Source organism: Megascapheus bottae, chromosome 15 (genome assembly GCF_031878675.1).
Source record: "Megascapheus bottae isolate mThoBot1 chromosome 15, mThoBot2.hap1, whole genome shotgun sequence".
Classification (NCBI taxonomy): domain Eukaryota; kingdom Metazoa; phylum Chordata; class Mammalia; order Rodentia; family Geomyidae; genus Megascapheus; species Megascapheus bottae.
The window spans coordinates 13,255,494-13,282,456 of NC_143523.1; the positions used below are offsets into that span (position 1 = coordinate 13,255,494).

At 43.3% G+C, this 26,963-nt stretch overlaps 1 protein-coding gene and 1 non-coding gene across 6 annotated transcripts in view; both read right to left on the reverse strand.

Moving 5' to 3' along the window:
- Positions 1–508: 508 nt before the first annotated feature.
- Positions 509–26,963, reverse strand: part of Casp7 (caspase 7) — a 29,282-nt gene continuing 2,827 nt past the window's right edge. For 4 of the 5 annotated variants that reach the window (XM_090345810.1, XM_090345812.1, XM_090345811.1 and 1 more), the window contains 6 exons: positions 26,686–26,789; positions 8,647–8,783; positions 8,098–8,226; positions 4,230–4,405; positions 3,735–3,864; positions 509–2,079 (listed from right to left, as the gene is read on the reverse strand). In XM_090345810.1, the coding sequence (XP_090201936.1) occupies positions 1,850–2,079; positions 3,735–3,864; positions 4,230–4,405; positions 8,098–8,226; positions 8,647–8,783; positions 26,686–26,789 (906 nt within the window). In that variant the 3' untranslated portion in view covers positions 509–1,849. Of the gene's footprint in view, positions 2,080–3,734; positions 3,865–4,229; positions 4,406–8,097; positions 8,227–8,646; positions 8,784–15,423; positions 15,531–26,685; positions 26,790–26,963 lie in introns of those variants that run through there. The other variant, XM_090345814.1, reaches the window with a different exon arrangement.
- Positions 10,649–10,750, reverse strand: LOC150053822 (U6 spliceosomal RNA). Its single transcript, XR_016537981.1, has one exon. It is a non-coding gene; the product is annotated as a U6 spliceosomal RNA (small nuclear RNA).

Below are 26,963 nucleotides of genomic sequence, written 5' to 3' on the forward strand. Positions count from 1 at the left end.
GGTTTCCTTTTTGAAAGAAGATACTTTTGCTGGGTTCCTATGGTTCATGCCTATAGTCCTAAATACCCAAGAGACCTGAGAACTGAGAATCATGGTTTAAAGTTAGTCCAGGGCAGAAAAGTCTATGAGACTCTTATCTTCAATTAACTACCAAAAAAGGTTGAAGTGGGGTTTGTGGCACAAATGGCTGTGTGCCAGTCTTGAGTAAAAGCTAATGGGTTAGTGCCTAAGTTCTGAGTTCAAGTCCCAATACCAGCACAAAAAGTACCTTCTACATAATCTGATTTTTTTGCCAAATTAATAAGTGGTAGTTCATCCCAAACAGCTTTACAGGTTAACTAACCCTTTATGTGGTCAAATTCAGCTTCCTGGCTGATTACTTATGTTGTTGTCTTCTGGCTTCATCATCTTATTGAGATGATATATTGTATTTTGTGTTGAAGCCAAGTCAGTAGAGTCAGTTCTGCAACACTATAAATAATGTTAAGGAGAATGCAATCTGAGCCAGTTAGGAACTGAGCAATCACATTTTAATCAATAAATACAAACATTTGTTAACCAGTTATTAGGTAGAGAAAAAGTAGAAATTTATAAAGAATTCAAGAGATAATACCACTTTGAAAATGGAAGTCCTCAAATCTTTGCTAAAAACTTCTTAGAACATTAGAGGTCCCCAAAATTTTACTTGGAATAAGCTTTCAAATAATCTAAACAGTTGCAGGTAAATTTTAAAGTTCAAACACATTATTTTCCACATAAAATGGGAGTAGATTATTTGACACATATGTAGAGCATCTGACGACTCAGGGGAACAAATGTTTGAAAGGATGAATTGGTGAACACCAGGGAATACGATTACTTATATTCACATTATGATGAGGCTTACATTCCTTGTTCCTGTCTCACTTCCTTTGCTCTTCTGCATAACATGGGAAATCACAATTCCCTGAGGCCATACTGGCTGATTTCCAGGTATGGATAGATTGGGAAGTTGCCCAAGGAAGATGCAAGGACTGGAAAGGCCAGGATATTTTTTCAGTGTTTGACTGAGCTCTGGCCTGTCTCCATCTCAGGCAGTGACTTTGTTCTTGCAAAGGCTTCATTTCCCACAGTTTCTTGGGGTCCTAGCACCCAGCAAGCAGCCCTCACCCAGTTTATAAACCCAGGAAACCAACCACACTTTCTTTCATTATTCCGTGTCAGCTATAGAATATCATCTATGGAGGTAAATTCCCTGTATTAAGTTCTTTCTATTGAAAGACCTAGAATGGCTTTTTATTTTTCTGGAATAGTTCTTGAAGGGCATATATTAGAATCATCAAAACTTTTCCTCTTCTCACTTACCTGGGAAGATTTGCCTGAGAATTTACCTTAATCCAAAAATCACTCAAACTATGGAATGGCCAATCAATATCCTTTTAGATGTTCTGTTTCTTTTTTCTTTCTTAAAACTACCCAAACAAACTGGAGATTCTCTCTGCAGGGGATAGGGCCTCAACTCTCCACAGCCTTCCCCAGGGGTCACCTCTATAGCCTGTAACTAGTGTGATGGCAAGGAGAAAGAGGTACCAACAGGAAATTGATTAAGGGCAAATTACAAAGTCAACACATGTGCAACAGAGTGAAAACAAAGAAAGTCTGAAAACTCTGAAATCCCTAGTTTCTTCCTTGCTGAATCAATAAATTTTCCTGAAAGTAAAGGCTCGTAACATTTCTGAATGTTCCAAATGCCATCAAAGTTATACACATAATAACGATTTGACTTGTCAACTACCCAGCTATAGCTTCTTGGCTAGAAGGCGGAGGTCACTGGCAGAAGTAAAGTCCTTGGCTAGAAGGTGGAGGGAGGTCACTGGCGGAAATAAAGTTCTTTGGTGAGCATGGTGACCACACATGGGATCTGCTTCTTCTCATTGAAGCGGGGGTCATCGGACTGGGACTCAAAGTGCCTGGCCACCCTGTTGTTCACCCTCGTGAGGATCTGCATGATCTCCAGGTTTTTGCCATGCTCATCCAGGACGGAGCAGAGGGCCTGCACAAACCACGAGCCTCTTCCCGGGTTCCTCCACGAGTAATAGCCTTTTACAGGAAAGAAAGCTCACATCAGCCAACTGATTGCATGACTCACCGATGAGAATGCGTATACACATACATATATACACACACACACACTCTCTCTCTCAACTAGAAAACACTCCAGAACATTTCTTCTTTTATTTTGGTGCCAGTACTGGGCTTTGAACTCAAAACCTCAGGATCTCCCTTCGCTTTCTGCTTGAGCCACAGCTTTTGCTTCTAGCTTTTTGCTGTTAACTGGAGATGCAGTCTTAATCACTTTCCTGCCTGGGGCTTGCTTACCCTCAGATCTCAGCCTCTTGACTAAGCTAGTCAAGTGTGAGTCACCATTTGTTTTTTAGTTACTACTAACGGTAATACCAAATGAGATAAAAAGTAAATGCATCCTGTGGTATGTAATTAGTATGCCTAACTCTGGAACCTATGGGTTCATTTCCTTATGTGGCAAAATAACTGTAGATGTCATGAGGGGTACAGAACAGACTAGATGATCCCAGACTTCCTGGGTGGGCCCAGCATCCTTTGGCAGTTGTGGAGAGAAAGAGGAGAAGGGAAGGAAAGGGAGGTCAGGCAGAGGGAGAGGGAGAAGAGGAAAGGAGTGGGGAGGGGAGGGGGAAGGAGAGGAGAGGAGAAGCTAATAAGATGTGAAGTTCCTGGTTTTAGATGTAGGAAAACGTCACAAGCCAAGGAATATGGGGTATTCTAACATGCTAGAAAAGGATGAATAGAAACAGATTTCCTCTAGAGCTTCCAGAGAGGATACAGTCCAGTCAATTCACTCTGGCATTCTGACCTTCAGAACATCAGTAGGAGTGATACATTTATATAACTTAAAAGCCACTAAGTTCGAGCTAGAAAAAGGTATCCCTTTTCTAAAGACTTGGGAGCAAAGTGTTTCCCATTTTTAAATGACTGCATAGATTTTACTGAATAAGAAAATGTAGAGTTGGGTGCTTGTGGCCTACACCAAGTTACTCATGAAACTGAGATATGATTACAGTTTAAAGCCAGACTGGGCAGGAAAGTCTATGATACTTTACCTCTAATTAATCACCAAAAAAAGTGAATGGAGCTGTGGCTCAAGTTTTAGATCACCACCTTTGAGCAAAACATGTTAAGGGATGGAGCTCAGGTCCTAAGGTCAAGCCCAGTATGGGAACCAAAATTTAAAAAAAGTACAATATGAAATGCTTCAAACTCAAAACTTGAATTTTCTATTGGTGTTGGGAGCCAGAGTGGAATCAAACTGTACCTTGACTTGTATCAGCCGATGGCTTTATTGTCTTATTGCTTTCTGGCCCTATTCTATGTAAATGACCTGAGAATTACCATATGAATGTAACACCTGGAGGTTCCCTGGGTCAGGAGGAGGGAAGAAGGGGGAGTGGAAAATAAACGCGGCAGTCTTTGCCTGGACTGCGGACATCCCGGACCCGGTGTGTCTGTCTCTCTTCTATTTCTTCCTAGTCCTTGCCCCCGATTTCAGGAACCCCAATCTGCGAACCCTGGTTTGCTGCCGGTTGGCCCCGGCATATTGGGTCTCAAAAAGGTTTGTATTTGCAGTTAGGGATAATAAACCTGTGGCAGCAGGAATTCATGTAGTCCTGCATGAGGATCATGGAATGGACTGGTAAAGCAGCAGACAGTAAGCTGGATACCTGGAACTGTGGAGTAGGCGAAGAGAAAGTCAGCTTCAACTGGGATCTTATAGCGGGGATTGGCATCCGTGTCATCGATTGGTCCGGAGTCAGCCTGGATCCCATCATCCAGCTCTGTCCCTCGGCAAGCCTAGATACCAAAGCACGTATCACTCCATGGGGCCAGAAGCAGAGAAGCATGTGCTGCTCACTGCTGTGTTCCAGGGTCAGGAACTGTGCCTAGTAAATGCCAGCAGCTCAGTAATCATCTGATGGGGGATAAATGACTACATCGTGAGCAAAGCAAAATGCTGCAAGAGCTTAAACCAACCTTCCTAACGTGTGATCCGCTGCATCTACACAGCCAATCTTTCCAAGGCAAAACAAGCACAACTCACAAACCCAAATCTGCCTACCCCATGGCGATGGCATAGACATTTGTAAAGAAAATGCAAATCCCCATGTCTCTGAACTCCTGTCCTATGCTCATTCCTACTGGCTTTGAAAAGTGATTACCTGAATGAAGAAGAGTTTGGGTTTCTCTAAAAGGGTTCTGCACCGATCTCCCCTAAAATGGGCTGTTAAGTCCTTTAGTGGTGTCACACCATCTTTTCCATAAATTAAATTTTCTTCTCCATGGCTCAATATGATACAGGCAAAGCAGGCTGAGTTGCTGTGGTCCTCCTCAGAAGCTGCAAGCAAGCAATGTAAATACTGAAAAGTTAAAACTTATGTCCTTCAGGATGGAAGATGTGGCACTTCAGAGAGTCGTCCACCAATGACCACTCCAGAAGGACCAGGAGTGCCCAAGGAGGGGCTGGAGTAGAGAAAAGGCTCTTGTCAGAAGATGTGGATTGGATCGGACCATTCCTCTGAAGAGAAGTTAGAGAGAATTTGCTCAGTCAGCACCCAAGCTAGAGTGGCCTCATAACGTCTAAGGTGTTCAAGCAATGTCTGGAAGACAGCTCACTGGGAGCTGAAGGGCAGAGCCTTGCATTCGGCAAGTTATTTGACACTGGGTTAAGTGTTGCTTATGTGTGAAGCAGAATTGATAATACTAGACATGATGAATTTGTAAAATAGGTCCCATAGTAAGTACCATGCAAGTTATTTGTTGAGAAAAAAAACATACCAATAAGAATAAATGCCAAAGGACAACTACTATAAGGCTACCTTGGTAAGTAGCTGAGAGAGATCAAGTTCACAGAGAGAAAGCAGAATACTGATTGCCAGTAGCTGGGAATGGGGAGAAAAGTAAAAGAGAATGAAGTTAGGTGTTCAATGGGTGTAATGTTTCAGTGACAGAAGAAGGAAAGTATTCTGGAGATGCATAATTTGAATCTGCTTAATGACACTGAATTGAACACTTAAAAACAATGGGCACTGTAATCTTTAGATCATATGTCATTTAGTTAGTACAATAAAAAAACAAAATTAAAGTCAGACTCAGTGGCTCAAACCAATAATTCATACTCAGGAGGTATAGGAGGGAGAGCAGTTCAACAGCCCAGAGGAGAAAATTTAGTCGCCAGTCCCATCTTAACCAATAAAAGCGAGGTGTGGTGGTGCACACTTGTCAGCTAGCTATGAAGGGATCCTAAACAGGAAGATCACCGTAGGCATGGGCATAAATGTGTGATCCTAATCAAAAAACAAAAGCAGAAAGGGCTGGAGGAGGACTCAGGTGGGCAGTGCCTACATAGCAATCACAAGGCCCTCAGTTCAAATGCTAGTTCTTGTAGCATTTGTTGTTGTTGTTGTTGTTAAGAAACATAATGAAAAATGTAGGTTCAAGCCCCACAACCAACAAAAGTAAGAAAGGAAAGGAAAGGAAAGGAAAGGAAAAAAAAAAACAATGTTGGATGGATTGGTCAATGTGACCCAGCTTCAACTCAGTGAAAGTTCTTTTTTTTTTTTTGTATTTTTTTATTGTAATTAATAAAAGGGTTACATGATATTTGCCAGATAGAAGGTGCATTAATTCACATACATTGATACCCTTTCACATGTCTTGGTACCCATTTCCCTCCCCCCCCACACCCCGCAGCCGTCTTGGTTTTCCCCCCTTCCCTATCAAATAGTGAAAGTTCTTGTATACAAACTAACCAACTAGCTAGGTAACTAGCTAACAGATATGGGCTCTTCCTGTTGATGCCCAATGAAGGGACAAGAATATAATTTAGAAGGTTCTGAATTTACTCTAAGTCCCAGCACTCAGGGCAGGCACTTTACATGAATTATCTTTTTCAAATGTCCCTTCAAGTAGGACTTATTTTTATATAAAAAGTGTAGCCTTGGAGTGCTGTCATAACTTTGCCTGGGAAGCTCAAGCTTGAGCCATGACAAGCCTGGGGAGGGAAGGAGAAGCTGTCAAGTCCTGCTGCTCCGTGGTTCTCACCAACAGGCCTGGGTCTTCCCTCTCCTCATCACCGAGACACCAGTGCATGGATATTTCCACAAAGATTTCTATATTAGTTGGTTTTCTGTTTTTGTTTTTCCAGTCCTGGGGCTTGAGCTCAGGGTGTGGGCATTGTCCCTGAGCTTCTTTTTCTCAAGATCAGCATTCTACCACTTGAACCACAGCACCACTTCTGGCTTTTCCTGTTTATGTGGCACTGAGGAATTGAACCTAGGGCGTCATGCATGCTAAGCAAGCACTCTCCAACTAAGCCACATTCCCAGCCTGTCTGTATTAGTTTTGAGAAACAAAAACGATGCTGAGGAAAGTTAGGATTCTTAGTTTGGTTCTTAGATGAATTGCTAGTTGGGAAAGGAGAGATTTTCTTCACAGAAATATATCACACACACAACTAAGAGAAATAATTGCTTTGCTGATTTGGTAGAATTCCCTGTTGATAACAAGCTTTGGGTGTGGGTGGAATAATATATCATCCACAAGAACAAAAACCACAGACAATTGGTACACTGCCTTATGCCTACAGAGGCTGCTATACCTTATAAATGTGCTCACAGAATTTCTCCTGGCTATTCTGCCCCACACTCTAAGAAATGGGAGTGGAGTGGGGGAGGGGTACACTAGGACCATTTCACCAGAACAAAGTAATCAGGAAGATAAGGTAGGTAGCCTTGTATGGGTCACCTAGATATTAGAACCAGACTTGACCCATAGCTGAAACCCCTGATTTCAAGTCTGCTCTACCACGTGACTAGTAAGGTGCAAAAGGTCAGTTTGTAAGATTCACATTCAAAGGAATTAGCAAGAGATGTCTAGTTTTGAGAGGGGGAAAGGTCAGGTTTTTTTTTTTTCATTTTGTAACTAAGAAAAACTACAGTAAACCATCTACTATATGAGGATCCCTTTATAATGAACTGATTAGATTCTACTTGCAAACATTTGCCCAAATGCCACAGAAGCCCAAGTGACACTGGTGTGGTAAGTAGGTCGGACATAGAACACAGAGCTTGAGGTCTGATTTGGCCCCTAATTTGCCCTTCAATCACTCCTTATCTAAAGCCCTTCCAGAAGATTTAAGAAGTGGCTATGTGCCAATCTCAGTGGCTCACGCCTGTAATTCTAGCTACTCAAGAAGCTGAGATCTGAGGATCTAGGTTCAAAGCCAGCCCAGGCACTAAAGTCTGTGAGACTCTAATCTCCAATTAACCACTACAAAATTGGAAGTGGTGCTGTGGATGTAGGGGTAGGGCAGTAGCCTTGAACTAAAGAGCTAAGGGACAAAGCCCTGGTCCAGGGGTAGGGTGGTATCCTTGAGCTGAAGAAGAGCTCAGGGACAGTGCCCAGACCCAGAGTTCAGGCTCCATGACCGACCAAAAAAAAAAAAGTGGGCATGTGCCTTAGGAAGTGGGGGTGGGGACAAACACAGTCATAATACTCAATACACATTTGTGAAAAGGGAACCAGGTACTTGAGGGGATGGGTGGGGTTGGGAGAGATGGGGGAAGGAGAACAAGAAAGGGGCGGCATTGATCAAGATGACTTAAAACCCCTTTGTGCAACTACTTAAAACAATAAAGAAATTAACACAAAGTGGGCATGCAAACAGATGGTTCGCCAGAATTGTTCCAACTGTATTAAAGATCCAATGAAATAAAATCTTGAATATGCCATACTAAAAAACAAAACAAAACAAATTATACAAAATCTAGGGGGATGTCTCTCTGCTGGAGAGTTTGCGCTTACCAGATTTTTTTAAGTGACCAATTCTGATCATTTGGAATGTCTTTCTCTTGCTGGAATTGAAACTGAAGTAGTCTGAGGGACCTGCCTCTCGCAAGACAGAGATGGAGCAGCCAGAGGGAGAAGGCTCACCATGTTGAAGTCTACTTGTCTTCCCAAGGCCTTTCGAGCTCTCTCCTACTACTCTCCATGCACAAGGAAGGCAGAGCAAGAGGCGCAGGTGCTCACCTCGTTTAAGTAGATCTTGCATCTCGGCACAAGAGCGGTCATTGTAAATCACCACTTCAAACCCCAGGCTTCGGAAGCACTTGAAAAGGGCCTCGGCATCTTTGTCTGTTCCATTTCGGACACTCATACCTGTGGGAATTCAATGAGGTCTTGGAGTAGCAGCCCTGTCTGCTGATTCTCACCAGGCCAGCACTGAGTCTAACCTAGAGCCCCAGCCCTTCAACGTAAATGCTATGAGTATGTGTCACCTTTGAGGTCACAAATGAAATGAGAAGCAAATTCATGGGAGGGGGACTCAGTCCACAGAAGGTGAGCACCTCATGGTAATTCCCAGCCCCACTGAGCCACTAAGCCCCACTAAGAACCTTTGATTCTGAGCCCCATGCTGGGGCCTTAGATGAAAAGTTCCCAGCTTCTCTGCATGTTTTGCCCTGGACACAGGACTAAAACTTCGGAGGTCGCAGAAATGGGCATGGAATTTCTCTGGTGAATAATACAAATGGGGAAAATGGAAAGGAGAAGTTGGCTGAAGTCCCCGACCCCACATACCTGTCACTTTGTCGAAGTTCTTATTATTTATTATGATACATTTCCCCACCTTCTCAAAATTCATATTATACTGAAACGTAGTTCTTTGGTCCTGGGTGGTCCTGAATGACCGTGAAGAGCCATTTTTCTTCTTCATACTAGAGAAAAAGAAAATTGATCAGGGGCTGTGCTGGAAAGTGGGGCAGGAGGGGCCTCCTGTGCCCAGGACAGAAAGCCAGGATATCTGTGAAGAAAACACCTGGGGTGGACAAATGGCTCTGTTTACTTATCACCATAAAGTTTGCTGGATGTTAGCAAAATATAAGTTAGAATTACCATCCTAGAGTGGTCAAGCACTGGAAAGTGCAAGAGGGAATCCACTGTGAAGTGCACTGTGGAAGATGGGCAGAATCCACCGAAGCTGAGCTCTCATACACCTGCGACAGGGCATTATTGCCTTGGGTAATGCAAACATGTACCAAAAAGCAGAGGCATAACAGTTTCAAACCGGAAGTAACCCAGACAACATTTATGGGAGAATGGCTAAACCCTTGCATATTCTTGTAGTGAAATCTCACAACAAACAAGTCATGACAACGTGAAGAAATATGAAGTTTCACATAAGTAACACAGTCAAGGATCAAAACACAAAAAGATTCACACAGAGTTCAAATACTAATACCTAATACCAGTTACTCAGGAGCTGAAGATAGGGAAGACTGTGGTTTGAGGCCAGCCCAGGCACAAAGGTCACAAGACCTCCATCTCAACCAATGCCAAGCTGGATGAAGACAAGGGAAAATGGAAAGTCAGCAGGTACCTGATAAATGTGGGCTGTTTTGGGAGGTTGGGGAGAGAAGTGCTGGGATTTAAACTTAGAATCTCGTGCTTGCTAGGTAGGTGCTCTTCTAATTGAGCCATAGCCCTAACCCCTTTTCTTATTTTATTTTTTCAGATAGGGTCTGCTCAAGTGCCAGCTTTGAACCATGATCCTACTGCTTCTGTCTTGGCCTCAGGAGTGGCTGGCTCCCAACTCAAATTCCTTTCCTGCAGCACTAAGAAATTACACGCAGGGTAAGCTTGCCAGGTAACTGTCCTTGAGCCATGCCCTCAGTCCTCTTTGACATTAAACCATAGAAGTGTCTCAGAATCGCTGGAAGTGACATTTCTCTTTCCTCTTCCCACCTTTGTCCTGATTATAGACCAGCACTAGCTTTCTGATTCCATCTTGCTATATTCCTGTTTCAACAGGACTGCCATGGACTGACTTATTAGATTTTGAACTCAGGGCTTCATGATTGTTAGCCAGGCACTTTACCTCTTGATTCACACTTCTAGTCCCTTTTGCTCTGGTTAATTTTGAGACAGAGTCTTGCTTTTTGCAGAGGCCAGCCTTCTACTTTTGCTTCCTACTATAGCTAGGATAACAAGTATGCAAGATAGATAAATTCAGTGGGACACAGTAGGCACTTCATGACTGACACAGTCCACAGACGTGGAGATGCAATGGTGGCGGGGTCTCCCTGTGGTCCCACAACTTTAGGAGGATGTGTATGCTTCTGTATGGACATGCCTCACACACGGGAGTAGGATTTCTCTCTTGCTACCTGCCAACAGTTCTACTGACACTGACCACAGGGGACCAGCAGGAGAGGAAAGGGGTGGGGGCATGACCAAAGGCATGCATGAAAAATTTCCAAAGAAACCTGCTTAAAATTTAAAAAGGGGGGGACATATTTATGCTTTACAACCTCTGAAGAGATAAAATTCTTATGTTCTTCAATAAGGACCAAGTAACAAACAAGCCATGAGGTTTGTTTGTTGGTTTTGTGCCAGTACTGGCGCTTGAATTCAGTTTGGACACTGGTCCCTTAGATTTCTTTCGCCCACAGTTGGTTCTCTGCTATTTGAGTCTCCTGGCTTTTTGCTGGTCAATTGGAGCAGATTTTCCTGCCTATGCTGGCTTTGATCCTCAGATCTCAGCCTCCTGGGTAGCTAGCCACCAGAGCCCAAGATGACATGACTTTCTTTTTTAATTATAAATCATTTTCATGTCGTCCTTGTACGGGGGCCATGCGAATCTCTGTATCATTTTAATTTTAGTGTATGTACAGCCGAAGCGAGCATGACTTTTGAAAGTAGTCATCACTCCTCAGAGATGAGCAAAAGAAAAGATGAGCACAAGGGTCTTATAAAAGAACAAGCTTGGAGCTAAGTCACAGGACTATTCAGACCACACTGCTCCCATTAAAACTTGCAAAATGAATTCACCACCTCTAACATGAATTACGCTTGGTTAATCTGATTTAAAAAAGGAACACAACTAGGGAATAAAGTTACCCACACTTGAAAGACGACACCGTCTGTGGCTATGGAAAGACCTGACACTGAATGGGGAATATGATTAATTTCATCTGGTAAACATCTCCAAAAGGTAAGGTGCCTCGCCCTAGTTTGCCCCTAACTTGATATCTTCTTCCTCTTTGGGAGATTTGTGTCAGTCAGTATTAATGGTTCCTTCTAACCCAAGCAGCTTTGTGTTAAACCTAAGCCTTCCCAGGCCACGGGTATGCATTAGTGAGGGATCACCCAATTCCAGTCCAGTGCACCTACCTCGCCCAGAAGCCCAGAAGAGCTGGCTGTGGGCTGGCAATGGATCAGCCTCCAGCACCTACATAACTGGAGGGACAAATGAAATGCAAAATGACTAGAAAACCAAGGAGGGGAGAGGACTGAAATGATTGTATTGAGCAATTCTGTATGAAAGAGAGTCCAGAAGCTGAGTTTACCACATACTTCTGACTCTGACCTGTTATCCCTTTGGCATGTAAATCACACTGTATCACCTGACCTAAATGAATTACAGTCATGTCCATCTCCTGTTAGAAGATAAAGGATGTTTTAATTAACACTAAGTACCTATCTACTTTTAGATGAGGTCTTACTTACTACTTTGCCCACGCTGGCCTTGAACTGCCAGAGTCAAGAAATCTTTTTGCCTCAACCTCCCCATAGTTGGGACTACAGGGTTACACCTCTGTACTTATGCGACAGGAAAAGGTGAAGGCAGGATCTGGATTAGTTTCCTGCTGTTTCTCAGCTCAGCTTGTCAGGCATACTTTGTGAGTGAATAAACAGCACTTCAGCTGATGCGATACCATAGGCCTAGATCCCAAGTCACTTCCAGTCTAACTGGGTACACATTCTTCAGACCTGAGAGTTGCCAGGAAGCTTCAGGCTTCAGAGGCAAAGGAGTAGCTGCCCAGGACTGTACTTTGACCCTGTTGCAGAGTTATGGCCTCAGACTTCAGGATCACAAAGTCTGAAGGAAACTCTGACCCTATACTAATGTCCCTTTTCTCCTTGGTTCTCTGTAGAGCCAACTAGAAAAGAACAGGTAAGGACAGCATTTTCCTGGTTACAGGGTAGAGTACCAGCTGGTGGCACTGGATTGTGACCTTTCTACACATCTCAGCCTCGTGGCCCCTGGACCAGCAGGTCAGACATGGCGGTATCTCACAAATCACAGCACACCAACATTGCCCCAGGTATCAGCGTGGGTATAGGGCTGTCATAGTGTAATTCATAACAACTCTGAACCCTGCACAGAGGACCGAGCCCTGACAGCAAACCCAGGTAAACCAGTTACTTTAATACCACCTCTGACAGGGTCCTAGGATGCGTCATGATGAGTGACGTTGTCCCAGAGACCCTCTCTTCTGTGACACATTGCTGGAGTCCCCCTTCCTGCTGAAAGGATATAGGAAGGTATAGGCTTGTTACCCCAGATTTAGCTACTGAAAAGGAGTCACCATCTGCCTGGAAACCAGCTGCCAGAGCCCAGTGGAACTCTAGATAATGGGCTGCTATGGGATGCAGAAAGAGCCCCAGGGATAGGGAAAACTAATTAGTTAGCTTACTGCAGCAAAATGGCAGCATTCCAAAGCTCTGACAAGGTCCCAAGGGGTCCCCCAGAGGCCAGACAGGAGGAAAGGGGCTAAGAAGAGATTTAAGAAGCTTTCAAATATCCAGCTTAGAAACTTCTTCGGCCAACCATCATCCCCACAGACAAGATTTTGTCAAGGTAGCTGTCCCCACACCAGGTTCATATGACCAACCTTTCTGTAGCAGATGCTAGAACAGATGACAAAGGCTGTCACAAAAACCCTAATGGGGCAGGAGAAAGAAATGCACACTAAGCGTCTCTCAGTCCAGAGTCTTTCAAATGGCACAGACAGCTGAGTACCAGTGGCTCATGCCTGTAAGCCTAGCTACTCAGAAGGCTGTGATCTGAGGATTGTGGTTCCAAACTAGTTCACACAGAAACATCCATGAGACATAATCTCCAATTAACCAGCAAAAAGCCAGAAGTGGAGATGTGGCTCAAGTGCAGAATGCCAGCCTTGAATGAAAAAGCCAAGTGAGAATGCAAAGCCCTGAGTTCAAACCCAGTACTAGCACTAAAACAAAGAAATCAAATAATGGAGGAATTTTTCCCAGTCGGGAAAATTCATCCCAGTCAGGTATATGAATATTTTAAGTCTTGGGTTTGACAAAGGAATTAACAGCTATTATCATACTTTCCATGCTACCCTCTAGGCCAGGCCTGCTTCCCATTTCCTCTCCCTTCGTTAATTCTCTGCAGATAAATCTAGTATTTATCTTGGCCTCTGTTTTGTTGTTTAACATCCCCAAGACATTCCCCAAGATTATTTTGCTTGAAAGAAATACTGGGTTCTTGTTTTGGAAGCTGTCACAAAGAGCAAAGCCCATGGTAAATCAGACTAGTGAATCCAATGTGCTAAATCCTCTTAAAAGCTTGTGTGTTCCACAATTGACTGAAGATTTAAAAAAAATCTACAAATCTGGTCACTAAATCACTGTGCATAGGGTCAGGCGAGCAAGATGGCAGCACACTACACTCTGCTAATGAAGTGACTTACGGAGTGTGGATTGGTGTACATTTAGATGGACTGGAAAGGTAATTCCTGAAGCAGGCAGAAGGCGCTGTTGCCTAATCCCACTCTTCCTTTCCCTCCCCGCTGCCTCTTAGAATTCAGGAAAATCCTATTACCTTCACTGTCCAATGGTTTTAGACATGATGTGACAAACTCCACCAGCAACACAATACAAACCACATCCTCTTAAGTGCCCAGGTAGACAGCAATCTGCCATCTCACAGGGTGAGGCCAACTCAGACATTTTCACTACAACCAAGTCAGGAGTCAAAAAGGATGACACAGTGTGGCTGGCTATTTATATGAAGAATCTATAGCCATTTGCCCTAGACAACACCTCAGGATAAAAATATTCTGCCCACTTGACAAAGACTTGGCAAACCTCAGGAAGAACACAATGGGCTTTTACAATCCACTCTGGGTGCTGGTATAATTTTCCCCATCACTGGAGTAGATAAATACTGATTTTATCCTCTTACAGATCCCTGGGGCTGCTGGAAACGTGCATTATGCCTTTCTATATTTGGAAGAGAAGAGAAGCATGCAAACCCACTCCTATTTCTTTTCTAAAACCCTCTCATGGCTTGGCATCCCGGCAGCTCTGTCTGTTTGTAGACATTCCCCAGGAAGCAGTAAACACACCACCAGTGGGTACACAGCTCCCTGGGGCTGTTCCATCCCCATCGAGAGCTCTGGTTTTTGTAGTTGCTCTGTCTAAATATTTCTGGAGGGATTTACTCATGGTTTTAACAGAGGACATCCCCACAAGACTTACAACATACCCAGGCCTGGGCAGTGCAGGGAGGAAATGGAGAAGAGAGAAATACCTGGAGTCTCCATCAGGAAGCAGCCCCCTCCGTAGCAGGTGCAGGCTTCGCCCTGAGACCACAGAGAGGGAGTTGCCCTCTTCTCTGTAGTAGTAGAAACTCAGCATGCTCAGAGCTTGGCAGGGGACAGGAGACTGGCATGGGCTGGCAGGCCCTAGAGGCCCGTGACTGAATCAGCAGTGAGTTCTACACTGGAGTTTTCCATAGGACCATTCAGACTCATTTGGGAAGGTCACACTGGCCTTCTCTGCTGACGGGCAGAAATGGTCAGTCTCTACATGGAGCCCCCTCCTACCCTGACAGCTTCCTGTGGAAAGCGCTTTGGGGGATGGGGTTCAAAAGGAGGAAATAGAGACTTCTACAACACAGCCAGCAGCAGATCTTTAAGAGTGAAACTCTGGAAAGGACATATGAGTGGCTCAGCCAAGATGATGAGTGTGAGCAGCCTAAGCCATACACACAGGCTTGAAGAAATAAGTATGCACCAACCTACCCATGAGTCCATCCACAAAAGGTTGTGTATAAGAGCACCCATGTGGGTGGCAAATAGTTAAGATCATAGCAACTAAATAAACAAAAACAGAGTGTAAGTTGATAGGAAATTCAGCAGTTCATAAGAGTGGTTTTTGGCTCTGAGGTTTTGTTTTTGATTCTGTTTTAGAGACTAGATCTTGTGATATATCTCAGGCTAATTCCAGAACTCATACCAGGCTGGCCTTGAACTCACAATCCATCAGCTTTCTCTCTGCAACGTCTAGGATCACAGGCATGTGCCACCATACCTATCTGGTTTTGCTCCATCTAAAGGCACTCGAACTAGCACTGCATACAAAAGCAGCCGAGAAAAGGTGCTTGTTTTTCAGAAGAGGTGGATAAACATTTCACTGTGGTTTTACATAAAGGGAAAGATAGAGGAGTTTCTACTGCTTCCCCTCCCAACCCTCCAAATGCAACAAGGAAAATGTGCACACATCAAGCACCACAGGTAGCAAGTGAATAACCATGCTTTTCACCATTTCCTGAGGGAGAGTCGTAGCCAATGCAGACAGCAGAGAGCTCAAATGAGGTGACCACACCTGCCGCCCGGGGCGGTCCTCTTGGCTACTTGCTATCCTCAGCTCTGTGAACAAGAACGAAAATTAGATCTGAAACGCGACTTGCGAAAACAACAACAACAACAACAAACAACATTTTGCTAATAAAGACTAACAGAGGATTAAAAAAAATCATTCAGGAGAAATAATGAGCTAGGTTCTCTTTAAGTAGCCTGAGAGAGTGGCTGGGAGACAAGAGGAGTTGTCTGTATTTTGGCTGCTCTCAGGTGTAGAATATGGAGCAGCTGGCGTCTTCTCTGACCACTTCATCCTTTTCTCCTTCTCACAATCAGACAATTCCCTTGCAGCAGAGTCCCTTGCCAGAGAGAAGCCTGGCAAGCTGGGGATTAAAGAACTCATGTGCAAATTTCCTGAGATCACCTGTTCATTAGAGAAGCAACAGGGTATACATTCTGTATACATACATACACTCAAGAGTATTCCTCTATTATAAGACTTAGTTGGTCTCTCTTAGTGTGCTCCCCCCCTCTCTCCCCAACACTAGGGCTAGAACCCAGGGACTCCCACTGTCACTTGGCTTTTATACTCAAGGCTGGCTTCCTACCACCTGAGCCACACTTTCCATATTTTTGCTAATTAAATGGAGATGAATGTCACAAATATTCCTGTCCAAGCTGGCTTTGAGCCATGATCCTCAGTCTCTTGAATAGCTAAAATTACAGATGTGAGCCACCAGCATTCAGTTCGGTGGTGGTTCGTATTTCTAGTACTGTATGTGCTTGCTTGTGTGTAGCTTGTCCCTGCCCAAACGCATAGGGAAATAAACCTGCCAGTGTAATGGCACTGAGAGGTGATGAAATCATGAGAGGTGACCATGGCAAGGGACAGAACCCTCAAGGAGGGATCAGTGTGGTTCTCAAAGGATGAGGCTCCCTGGAGAGTTCTCTGGAGAATGTATCATGACGGGGATGCTGTCTACCCCAGTTCTTCACACACATATCCTCTCGCCCTTTTGTCTCCTGCCATAAAAGCTGCAAAACAAAGACCATGTGCCAGGAAGAAAGCTCACACGATCCAAACCAGAGTCTCCGATTGTGAGATGGAGCCTTTTGTCCTTTCCTCTCCCCGGGGGAATGGCAGGGATCCACAGAACCTCTCAGCAGAGACAGGCAAGACCCCATGCTGCTGGGGCCACCTCAGACAGTGTGAAATTGGTTTGCTACTTTCTACTCTGCTTTTATTTTCTTGACTTCTGGCCTTGTGCAAAGCTTCCATAGGAGCTTCTGGTTTCATAGCTAAATTGTCATGTCTTCCAGGCTACTGGGCAGCTTTTCTGGGGCCTGGACCTCCAGTGGCCCAGCACAGTGCCATTGAGACCCAGTGCCCCCATCTGGTGGCCTATAGGCATTTTCCTGACAGAACCTGTGTTTGCGGCCTAGCTTGACAACTCCTTCCTACCCTGGCTTTGGTCCTCACACTCTGCCTGTCTTCCAGCATCCACTCTGTCCTTTCTTTGAAAACTCAACTTCCAAATCTTCCCTCAAATCCCAAATCCTCCCCAGACCTTCCTATTCTTTCTTAGGCAACCAGTGATTGTTTTCTGTACCATGCCTAGGAATTCAGGAGAAAATCGACTTTATGCCCACGGGTGGTAGGTGACCACTGTAGGCAACCCATAGCTACTTTTATATTGTAGCTGGTGTACATTTACATTTGTGATGCCTACTGTTCAAGAGGCTGAGATACAAGATCAAGATTCAAAACCAAATGAGGGAAATTGTACCTAAAAAGAAATGAAAAGTAAAGGGCTAAAGTATGGTTCAAGTGAGAAGAGAGCTTGCTTAACAGTCCCAAAGCCCTGTATCAAAATCTCAAGTTCCACAAGAAAGAGAGGAAGAGAGGGACTGAAGGAAATAGGAAGAGCGAGAGCGAGAGACAGAAAGAGAGAGAAAGAGCGGAGGGATAGGAGAAAAGAAGAAAGGGAAGAGGTGTTCCTTTAGAGTCTAGTGGGCACACAGCTTTGTGCCATAAAATGTGGTTCATATTGATTGTAGACTTATTTCCTCTCTACTGAGCTCCTCTAAATAGCTGTTTTTAAGCCTGCTTTATTAAATTTAAATGACTGGAGTAATTTTCTTTTGTTCCATTTTGTGTTTCTATACTCTATAATCAGGAAATCAGAAAACCATTTTCATATACATAATTTTTTAGAAAGAGCCACCTCAATTATTGAGTCCATGTACTGGAATAAAATGATGTGGTTCTGCCATCTAGTGGCCGTCAGACAAAAGGCCAAGACAGTTTGACGTTGTGGACTGGGTCCAGAGGTCCTTCCCTGGGCGTTTCTTTCAGCTTCCTAGAATTCCCTGAGTTCCTGGAAAAGGTGGGTCGCAGTCTAGTCTTTAATTAGGGACAGGTGAGAGGCAGGACTGTCTCTCTGACACTCAACACTGAGCACCTTAGATAAGGGGCTAGAATGGGCCCAGAGGGAAGATGCCTGACATCCCAAGGTGCCAGCCACATTCCCGATGTCACCCAGGCTTCGGATGGTGGGATGTGCAATGACCTAAGACAGAGAAGAGTTGGGACGTGTCCTCTGCACCTTCCAGTTCTGTGGGATACAATCAAACTCCTGAAGTTGCATGCAGGTCACCTTGAGAGCTTCTACCTCAGCAAAATAAAAGACCCTGGTTAGAACCCTGGAGGACAGAGGTTAAAGTGAAGGATGTAATAAGGGTTGAGGGGCTAGGTGTGACACAGAACCCTCATTCTCTGCTTTGGCCACACTAAATACATTACCTCTTCTCTGTGGCCCCTGGTGCCATTTTCCTTATCCCCTCTTTTTCAGTCTCTCCTTCTACCTGGACACAAAGTCCAGTCACTTCCAAAGTCCCACTTCATCTAATCCATTCTCTCCCGAGGGGGCAGCCCCAGCTTGCAGACCCTCCTGGTAAGGATTCTGCAGTCCTTAGGGGTGATTCAGAATCAACTCCATCACCTGTCTACCTCTGTCTCTCTTTCCTCTCACATGAATGCAAGTGATTCAGTGCAACCCCAGGGCCAACACAGAATCTGAGAATAGAGGCTGATAGCTCCCTTTGAGAAGCAAATGGAGGATTTGAATCCCAAATGGATGGAGATTTGAATCCCACCTCAGCCACTAAACAACCACAGTCTGCACTCAGTGTAAGGGACTCACCCCACTCCTGGTCACCCAAGAACTATGCAATGAATAAAAGAAATAATACATTGCTGATCAAAAGTGACATTTCAAGTGGCTGACTTTAAAGTGGTAATACTTCAGTAGATGAAAAGTTTTTGAGGGGCAAGGAGCGTAGCCTAGTGGTAGAGTGCATGCATGAAGCCCTCGGTTTGATTCCTCAGAACCATATACACAGAAAAAGCCTGAAGTGGCACTGTGGCTCAAGTGGTAGAGTGCTAGCCTTGAGCAAACATGACTAAGCACAGTGCCCAGGCCCTGAGTTCAAGCTCCAGGACCGGCAAAAAAATAAAGAAAAGAAAGGAAAAAAAATAAAAAGTAAATGAAAAATTTTGAGTACAATAAAAGGAAGGTCTAAATTTTAAGGCTAAGTCACAAATCCCAATGGAATCACATTTAAATAGCCTTCTTCCTGGCAGATGATTAGTGTATTATTGAATTCAATGACAGCATCAGAATCCTAAATAAAGAAGTTAGAGAAAGTAAATAACTAATATTTAAAGCCTAGAAAGATAAAAATCTTTAACTGCCCTTCAGTACAGCTCTATATTGCTTAATAATTCAACAATCTTGCCTTACATTTCATGCAACTAAAACTAAGCACTTTAGAAAACAACATTAATTTACATTTTTTGCAAGGATACTAGGTCCTTATTTTGAACATGAAATCTGATGTCAGCATCAGTCATGCTACAGAAAAGGTACAGTGAGCCAGAACATCAATGAGCTAAGTATATTTACCTTCCTGGAAAATAAAACTTCCAAAGGCAGGGGCGTGATGCAGGCTTTACATCTCCTTGGGCAAACTAACAAGGCTAAGAGTTGAGGTCTTCAAGCAAGGCTCTTTCAGATTCCCAATGGCTGCACACACCAACAGCCTCAAAGGAACAAATAAATGGCTAGATCCCTAGTTTCCATTTATGTACTTTCGTCTTAAAAGTGTTCTATCTGAAACACCGCATCCCTTCCCATTCCTTCACCTTGACTCCATGAAAGGAAGGCAGACGCTAACCCACGAGGTCTTCACTCACATCATGCACCAACAAGTACACTGCTGTATCTGTGAAGCTCTTGGGATCAGAGACTGCGATGAGTCTTCCTGGTAGACAACAGTCTAAGAATGAAGTGTGGTTTACAACTTGCAGTTCTGCCTGGGGCTATTCCAAATCCAGTTAAATATTGAAAAGTATATTGAAGACGGATATAGATCCAGACATCGTAGGATGCATGAGGATAACAAATTTCATTGTTCTGGAAGATTTCATCCCTGTAGAGCTACCACAGTCAACAATAGTTCTGGCAGTCTGGTAGTCATTGCTTCCTTGGGTCCTCTTTCTTTCTTTCACTCCCTCCCCTCCATCCATCTATCCATTCATCCATCCAAGAACTAGACTTTAGAATTCTGAAACAGGATGACTGTCATAGGATACCTAACAAGACATTTATTGACTTTGAAGATGGTACCAGACCTCTCTTGACTGGAAGCAAGTCTGGCCTACACTGGCAGCTCCAAGGTTTTGATGTACAGGTTAAGAATAATGACTCATGCTTCTTTAATGATCTTTTTGGAGGAATAGTTTAAGTTACACAGATTTGCCTTTAAGTAAAAGGAGAACAGGCTTAACAATTTTTGGGGAAATTTTGGTAGTCTTTTCAGGGTACTTTCCAGAAACTAAAATATAACAAAAACTCCAAAGACTGAACAACATTCCCTTTGTAAGGTAACAACAATAACTTCTTCCTCTTCTCCTCCTCCTCTTCCTCCTCCTTCTTTTAAATGTTAGTATTAGGGCTTAAATTTGTCCCTTAGATTTTTTTCATATATAATTGTAATTAATAGAAGGGTTACATTATATTCACCAGATAGAAGGTGTATTACTTCACATACATTGATAACCTTTCTCATGTTTTGGTGTCCCTTAGATTTTTTTACTCAAGGCTAGTGCTTTACTATTTGAACTGTATCTCCACTTGTAGATTTTTGCTAGTTAATTGGCAATAAGCATCTTATACACTTTTCTGTCCAGACTGGCTTTGAATCAGAATTCTCAGATCTCAGCCTTTTGAGCAGCTAAGGATTATAGATGTGAGCCATGGGTACCTGCTAATTTCTAACTCTTTACTCTCAAAATCACTGAAGAAGCACCAAGCTCAGAAAAACTCAAGAATTAAGTGATATTACTGTAACAAAATTCCTACTCTCTCATAAATTTATCTATGCTTTTATCTCTAAACACAAAAGGTAAGAATAAGAGGCAATGTTTTAAAATTTTTTCTTATTCTAGCAATTAGAATTATTTGTTTATTGGGAATTGTTGCTAATTAAGAATTATTTTGTTGAGTAACAAGTTTAATATTAAAGATTAAATTACCATATACTTGCTTAAATCAACTATGAATTAATAATATCTGAAACAAACTTAGTCTAGAAGTTTTCTTTACAACTTTATTGATACCTGGAAGAATGCCTTCAAAAGTAATATATATTCACAGTTGTATTATGAAGTGAACAATAAACCCAACCAAATCTCTTGTATCAAAATAAACTGCAAGGGACAGAAAAATGTTGGAAAAAAAGGAGCTTATGGAGGTAAAAATACCATAGATGAAGTAGCACTGTAACTCAAGTGGTAGAGCCTTAGCCTTGAGCTGAAGAGCTAAAGAGTTCAGGGACCATGCCCAGGCTCAGAGTTCAAGCTTCATGACAAAAATAAATAAAATAAAATAAAATAAAAGCATGGAAATTCTTGTTATTACTTAGGTGCTATGACTTATGTTTGTAACTTTGGCTATTCAGAAGGATGAGATCTGAGGATCATGGTTTGAAGCCATCCCAGACTGACAAAATCCATGAGACTCTTATCTCCAGTTAACTAGCAACATATGGCTCAAGTAGTAGAGCAGCAACCTTGATCAAAAAAGCTACAAAAAGAAGTGAGGCATTTGAGTTCAAGATGCTCTGTAAAAAATTCTAGTTGTTCATTAAGAGCTTTCATGTCTTTTCAAAATTGTTATTATAAAGATAATGTATAAATAGAACAAAACCTAGATACTTAAGGCCATATAGTATGACGCTAAGTGAAAGGACCTCCAGGATATAGAAACAAAAGCCATATAATGAGTGATTGTTGTCCTTAATGTACTATCTCTCATTTCTTTTGCTGTCTCTTGGTTATCTCATATTGTTACAGTATTTCACCTTGTTGTTATCTGATATTTTGTATATATGCGTATTTGGTTATTTGAAATCGGATAGGGAAGGGGGGAAAACAAGATGAGGGGCGGGGATGGGGGAAGGGAAATGGGGACCAAGACATGAGAAAGGGTGTCAATGTTTGTGAAGTAATGCACCTTCTATCTGGTGAATATAATGTAACTCTTCTATTAATTACAATTACAATAAAAATATGTGAAAAAATAAAAATAAAAATTTAAAAAAGATAATATATAGAGGGGTTACAGTTTAACAAGTCATGTCTTTTCTAATGGGTAATGGATTTCCATCACTGGATATATTTAAGGAAATGATTTTTAAATGTCAGTGTTTACAACACAGCATTCTTTTACAGTTTCTGACTTTACCAAGATTTCTGAAATGATTGTCAAATATTTAACTGTTTCTCTTTCACTTAGAAGTCATTTACATAACCTAAATACAAGGCTAGTATTCGTTCTTTCAAGAAGTTGGAGGCCTTTGCTCTAAGGAGCTGATTCTGCAGGGTGGGGTATCAGCCTGAGCCAATTCACCTCCTCCTGGTTTGTGTACACGCAGGGGAATTAGAGCTACTTTTTCACTGGATGTATGTACTTTGACCTCCAATGGCAACCAAGAGAATTCAAGTTCCATGTGCTGGAATCCCTACCCCCATTCCCAATCTTGTCTGTGAGAAGGTGACTCCAGGATTTCCTCTCTGTTGGGGGCTGGGGGGTTGCAGGGAGCTAGGCTTCCTCCTGTTCTCAAAAATTCCTTTCTGGAGCACTGCTAGGGAGCACTCTCTAATCTCAACTTTTATTTCCTGCCCTCTTGTCTGTGGGGTACAGGATCCTAGATATTAATGGTTGACTGAAAGCCCATTTCCAATTTGTTCTCATGGCTTTCCATTCACTTATCACACACAGGGAGGACGAGCATAGGCAGGGTGAGATTAGCATACCTAACAAGATAGATGATTCATTCTTAGACCTTAGCACAAGATTTTTCCCTGTAAGAACAGAGACTTTCACTTTCTCATTTAAAGAAGTACTGCATGACTTCTCTAGCATTATGTTTTTACACTGGGAGGCCATTATTAAGTAAGATACAGATGACCTGAGTATAAGCTTTGCCATACCTAGACAGGTGCTTCCATAAACTGAGACAAAAACTAATGAACTTAGAAAAAAAGATGCATCACATTCTCCATGGGACAAAGCCAGACGGTAAAAGAAGTCATCACACTCCTCAGAATGGGCTGCAATTTAAAACCTATGAAGTATTCCTAGAATTTTCCATGCAATATATTTAAGATGTAGTGGCTCATGGGTAACTGAAACCTCAAAAAGCAAAACTGTGGATAGAGGGCTGGGATTATTATATGCAGAAGTCTAATGCTTCGGATCCAGAGATGGCCACTGCTTTTGGTCAGGAAATTCATTCACTGCCCTGCCATGGTCAAGGTCAATGCCAAGGGGAGGTACAACGTTCCTCCACACCTCTGTAGATCTCTCTCTCTCTCTCTCTCTCTCTCTCTCTCTCTCTCTCTCTCTCTCTCTCTCTCTCTCTCTCTCTCAGAAACGATACTGTCTTTACTTGGACAAAACACAGTAATTCCAAGCTGGCATATAGAAGTTTAATAAATGAAGCCACAATAACTATTAAATGAAAAATTCTAATTTAAAAAAGAAAACAACTTCAGGACCATACCTTCACTTCTGGCTTTTTGCTTATGAACTGAAGATAAGGATCCTTCTGCCCTGGTTGGCTTTCAAACTGCCATCCTCAGAGTTCAGCCTAAGCAGCTGGGATGACATGCAGGGGCCATAAAATTCAGCATTTCAGAAGTGGACCAGGGCCAGGGAAAGGCAGGGGTCAGTGGACAGGAGATGCTGTGGTCATCATCCACCTGTGGAATGCATCTGAAGACACAGGTGGAAGCTGGCCACCCTAACACCTCCTGGCCCTCTGCTCCTGGATTCTGCCTTCTAAGCCAACCTGGGCCCAACTGGTGGCAGCAGCCCTCAGCTCTGCTCTGGAAGTTCCTGCACATCACCTCTGATGGAATCATCCCTCACTCCTGGGAACTGACCCTAGACACACAGCTGGTGAGCAGAAGATGCCCAGAGTGATTCCCCCAGTCCTGAGCTTGTCCTAGAGACCCGAGAGTCCTCGAGGAGACTCCAGTGCTATCATTCTTAGCTAGCATGATCCTGTAGAGACCTCCGTCCCAGGATGTCGCCTCTGCAAGGGTGCATGGACAGAGGTATTGTCAGTGTTTTTAGTCCTCGGTCCCTCCCGACCCACAGGAGGGATAGAGAGAACACGCCCCAACCAGGATGAGCCCAGAAAGGAGAAGGCTGACTGACCACCTGCACCCAGCCCTCCCTCGCAGAAGGACAATCAGACCTGTCAGGGAGACCCGTCAAGGCAGGAACTCGTTTATTGAGGAAGTACATTCAGCTAATATAGAGTGCAGGAGCCTATCAGCACAAAGGTGGGCAGGGCGGGGGAGGTCCACATGTTTACTCGCACTATAGGTCTCAGCAGAGAGTGGTAAAGCAATAACACATTCGTACCCAATGGTAATCAAGTCTCAGCAGAAAGTGATTCATAATACTGACGATATAGCTCAAAGTTAGGCATGGCGTTCATACATGACAGCTCATTTCTTTGTGTGGTTATCTTACTCAGTGATGCAGATTCATGGGCCTGCCTGACCCTGCCTTCAGCTCCCAACAACTCCCCCATCTTTATTTTAAAAGAAGTGAATCCGCCTGTCTTAGGTTGGGTAGATTGCTGACTCTGCCTTACCCGTCATGGGGAACTTCTTCAGATCAAACTGAAGGCCCTGTCTTAGGTTGATCAGAGCAATATCCCCTTGTACCCGTCCCTGGCTGCGATTCCTCTCAGAGGAAACTCATTTATCTGGAGCCAGATTTAATGAGGCTAGGATTTTCAAGGCAGGCATAGAAGACTTGAACCTGTAATGATTCTCCACAAGTGCAGTCTCTACTCTTGCACATCTATTACTACTGTCTCCCATTTCTCTAATTTATCCTATCTCACTTTCCAAAAATTACTCTGGTCTCTTCATTTTAAGGGGTTGATCGTTAAAGATCTTCTGTAAATTCTTCAAGCTGATTCAGAGGCGTTGTCTCTACATTTAGCTAGGGACCCTAAAAAGCTTAGCCTATTTTACCAAGGGATTGCCAGGATTACACAGCATGAGTGAAATTTAAAACATTTAACAACGGCACAAACCTTTTCTTTGGCTACAACAGTGTAGCTTACTCAAACAAATTCACATTTAAATCTCTGATACTTGTCTCCAAATTTTAACTCAAAGAAATAAATTCTAAATTCCCTAATGCCTCTGGGCTAGACAGGATACAATATTTACAATGTAAACAGTTCTATGCATTACAATACCAGATTTTTTAAATGCAGATTTCTGAATCTTTAGAAAAATCATTTTAACCAGTTCCTCTTTAAAACAATGCAATAATCCTTTGAGATATTGGAAACATTCAAACCTAATCATTTTCTTGAAGTTTAGACTTAGTTTTACCCAACTACCTTTGTGTTTCAAGTATAAATTCATCCATTATTTTACATAGCATGCTGACAATTTAACCATGAACATGTTCACTCACACCCATTCACACACACATTCATATTCAAAGATCTTAAAGCGTGCAAAATTAATGTAGGCCGATCATTTTCCGGAAATTTTAATATGAATAGTTTTGCCAATTGTATTCTTTCAGGTGAGAACCAAGTTTTAAAACAAAGCTTTCTAACAAGGCAACTTAGCTGAATTTTATTTTTCCAGAGCTTGTTCCTGATGTCAGACATTGGAGGCTCCGCTCTACTCTTTCTATAAAGGTGGCAAGATCCTCAGTAGCCTTTTGAATTCCTGCTACTGGAGGCTCTGAGGGGCCTTCTTCCAATTTTTTCCACGCAGTCAGTCCCAAAGCCCACATCTGTTCTTGGTAGGGGGCAGGGATAGCAGCCTGCTGAAGGCCTGTGGAAAACGGATCACTGATAGCACCCCATAAGTAAAGATTAGCCACCATTAACCAGGGAGCAGAGCGTATTAAGGCTTCCCAGACCTTCTCAGTCTGGGGATCCGAGAGCTCCAAACCTTGGCGTTTAAGCATACATCTCAACGCCTTGAGCCCTGGGTCCTCAGGCAAAGACTACCCCATCTTTTTGGGGAATACCCTTACGTTGTACCTTGCTTGGCTCAACTCACCGACAGTTTCGCTTTTGACGTCTGCATTGAGCGCCAGAATGTCGGGGCTTTCAGTCCTCAGTCCCTCCCGACCCACAGGAGGGATAGAGAGAACAGGCCCCAACCAGGACAAGCCCAGAAAGGAGAAGGCTGACTGACCGCCCGCACCCAGCCCTCCCTCGCGTTGGACAATCAGACCTGTCAGGGAGACCCGTCAAGGCAGGAACTCGTTTATTGAGGAAGTACATTCAGCTAATATAGGGTACAGGAGCCTATCAGCACAAAGGTGGGCAGGGTGGAGGAGGACCACATGTTTACTCTCACTATAGGTCTCAGCAGAGAGTGGTAAAGCAATAACACATTCGTACCCAATGGTAATCAAGTCTCAGCAGAGAGTGATTCACAATACCGACGATATAGCTCAAAGTTAGGCATGGCGTTCATACATGACAGCTCATTTCTTTTTGTGATTTTCTTACTCAGTGATGCAGATTCACGGGCCAGCCTGACCCTGCCCTCAGCTTCCAACAAGGTATTGCAGGCTGAAATAGACATCTAAAGTACACTTACCTCAACAATTTTGTTACAAATGTGGACCGGTCTGGCCTAGCATCGACTACATCTGGAGTGGTAGAATCCCCAGCTCCCTGTTTCTCAACGTGGTCATCTGCCATCTGAGAGAAAGAACAAACAGAGTTGGGATTCAGTGGCACTGCTGGTTTTGTGATATTTTAAAATATTAACACATTAACATGGATAAATTTTTTGTATTTATGTTCTGAACATTTTACGGGTTGTGGGTATTGAATGCAGTGCATACTAAGGTCTGCAAGGTCTGTCAACGTAAC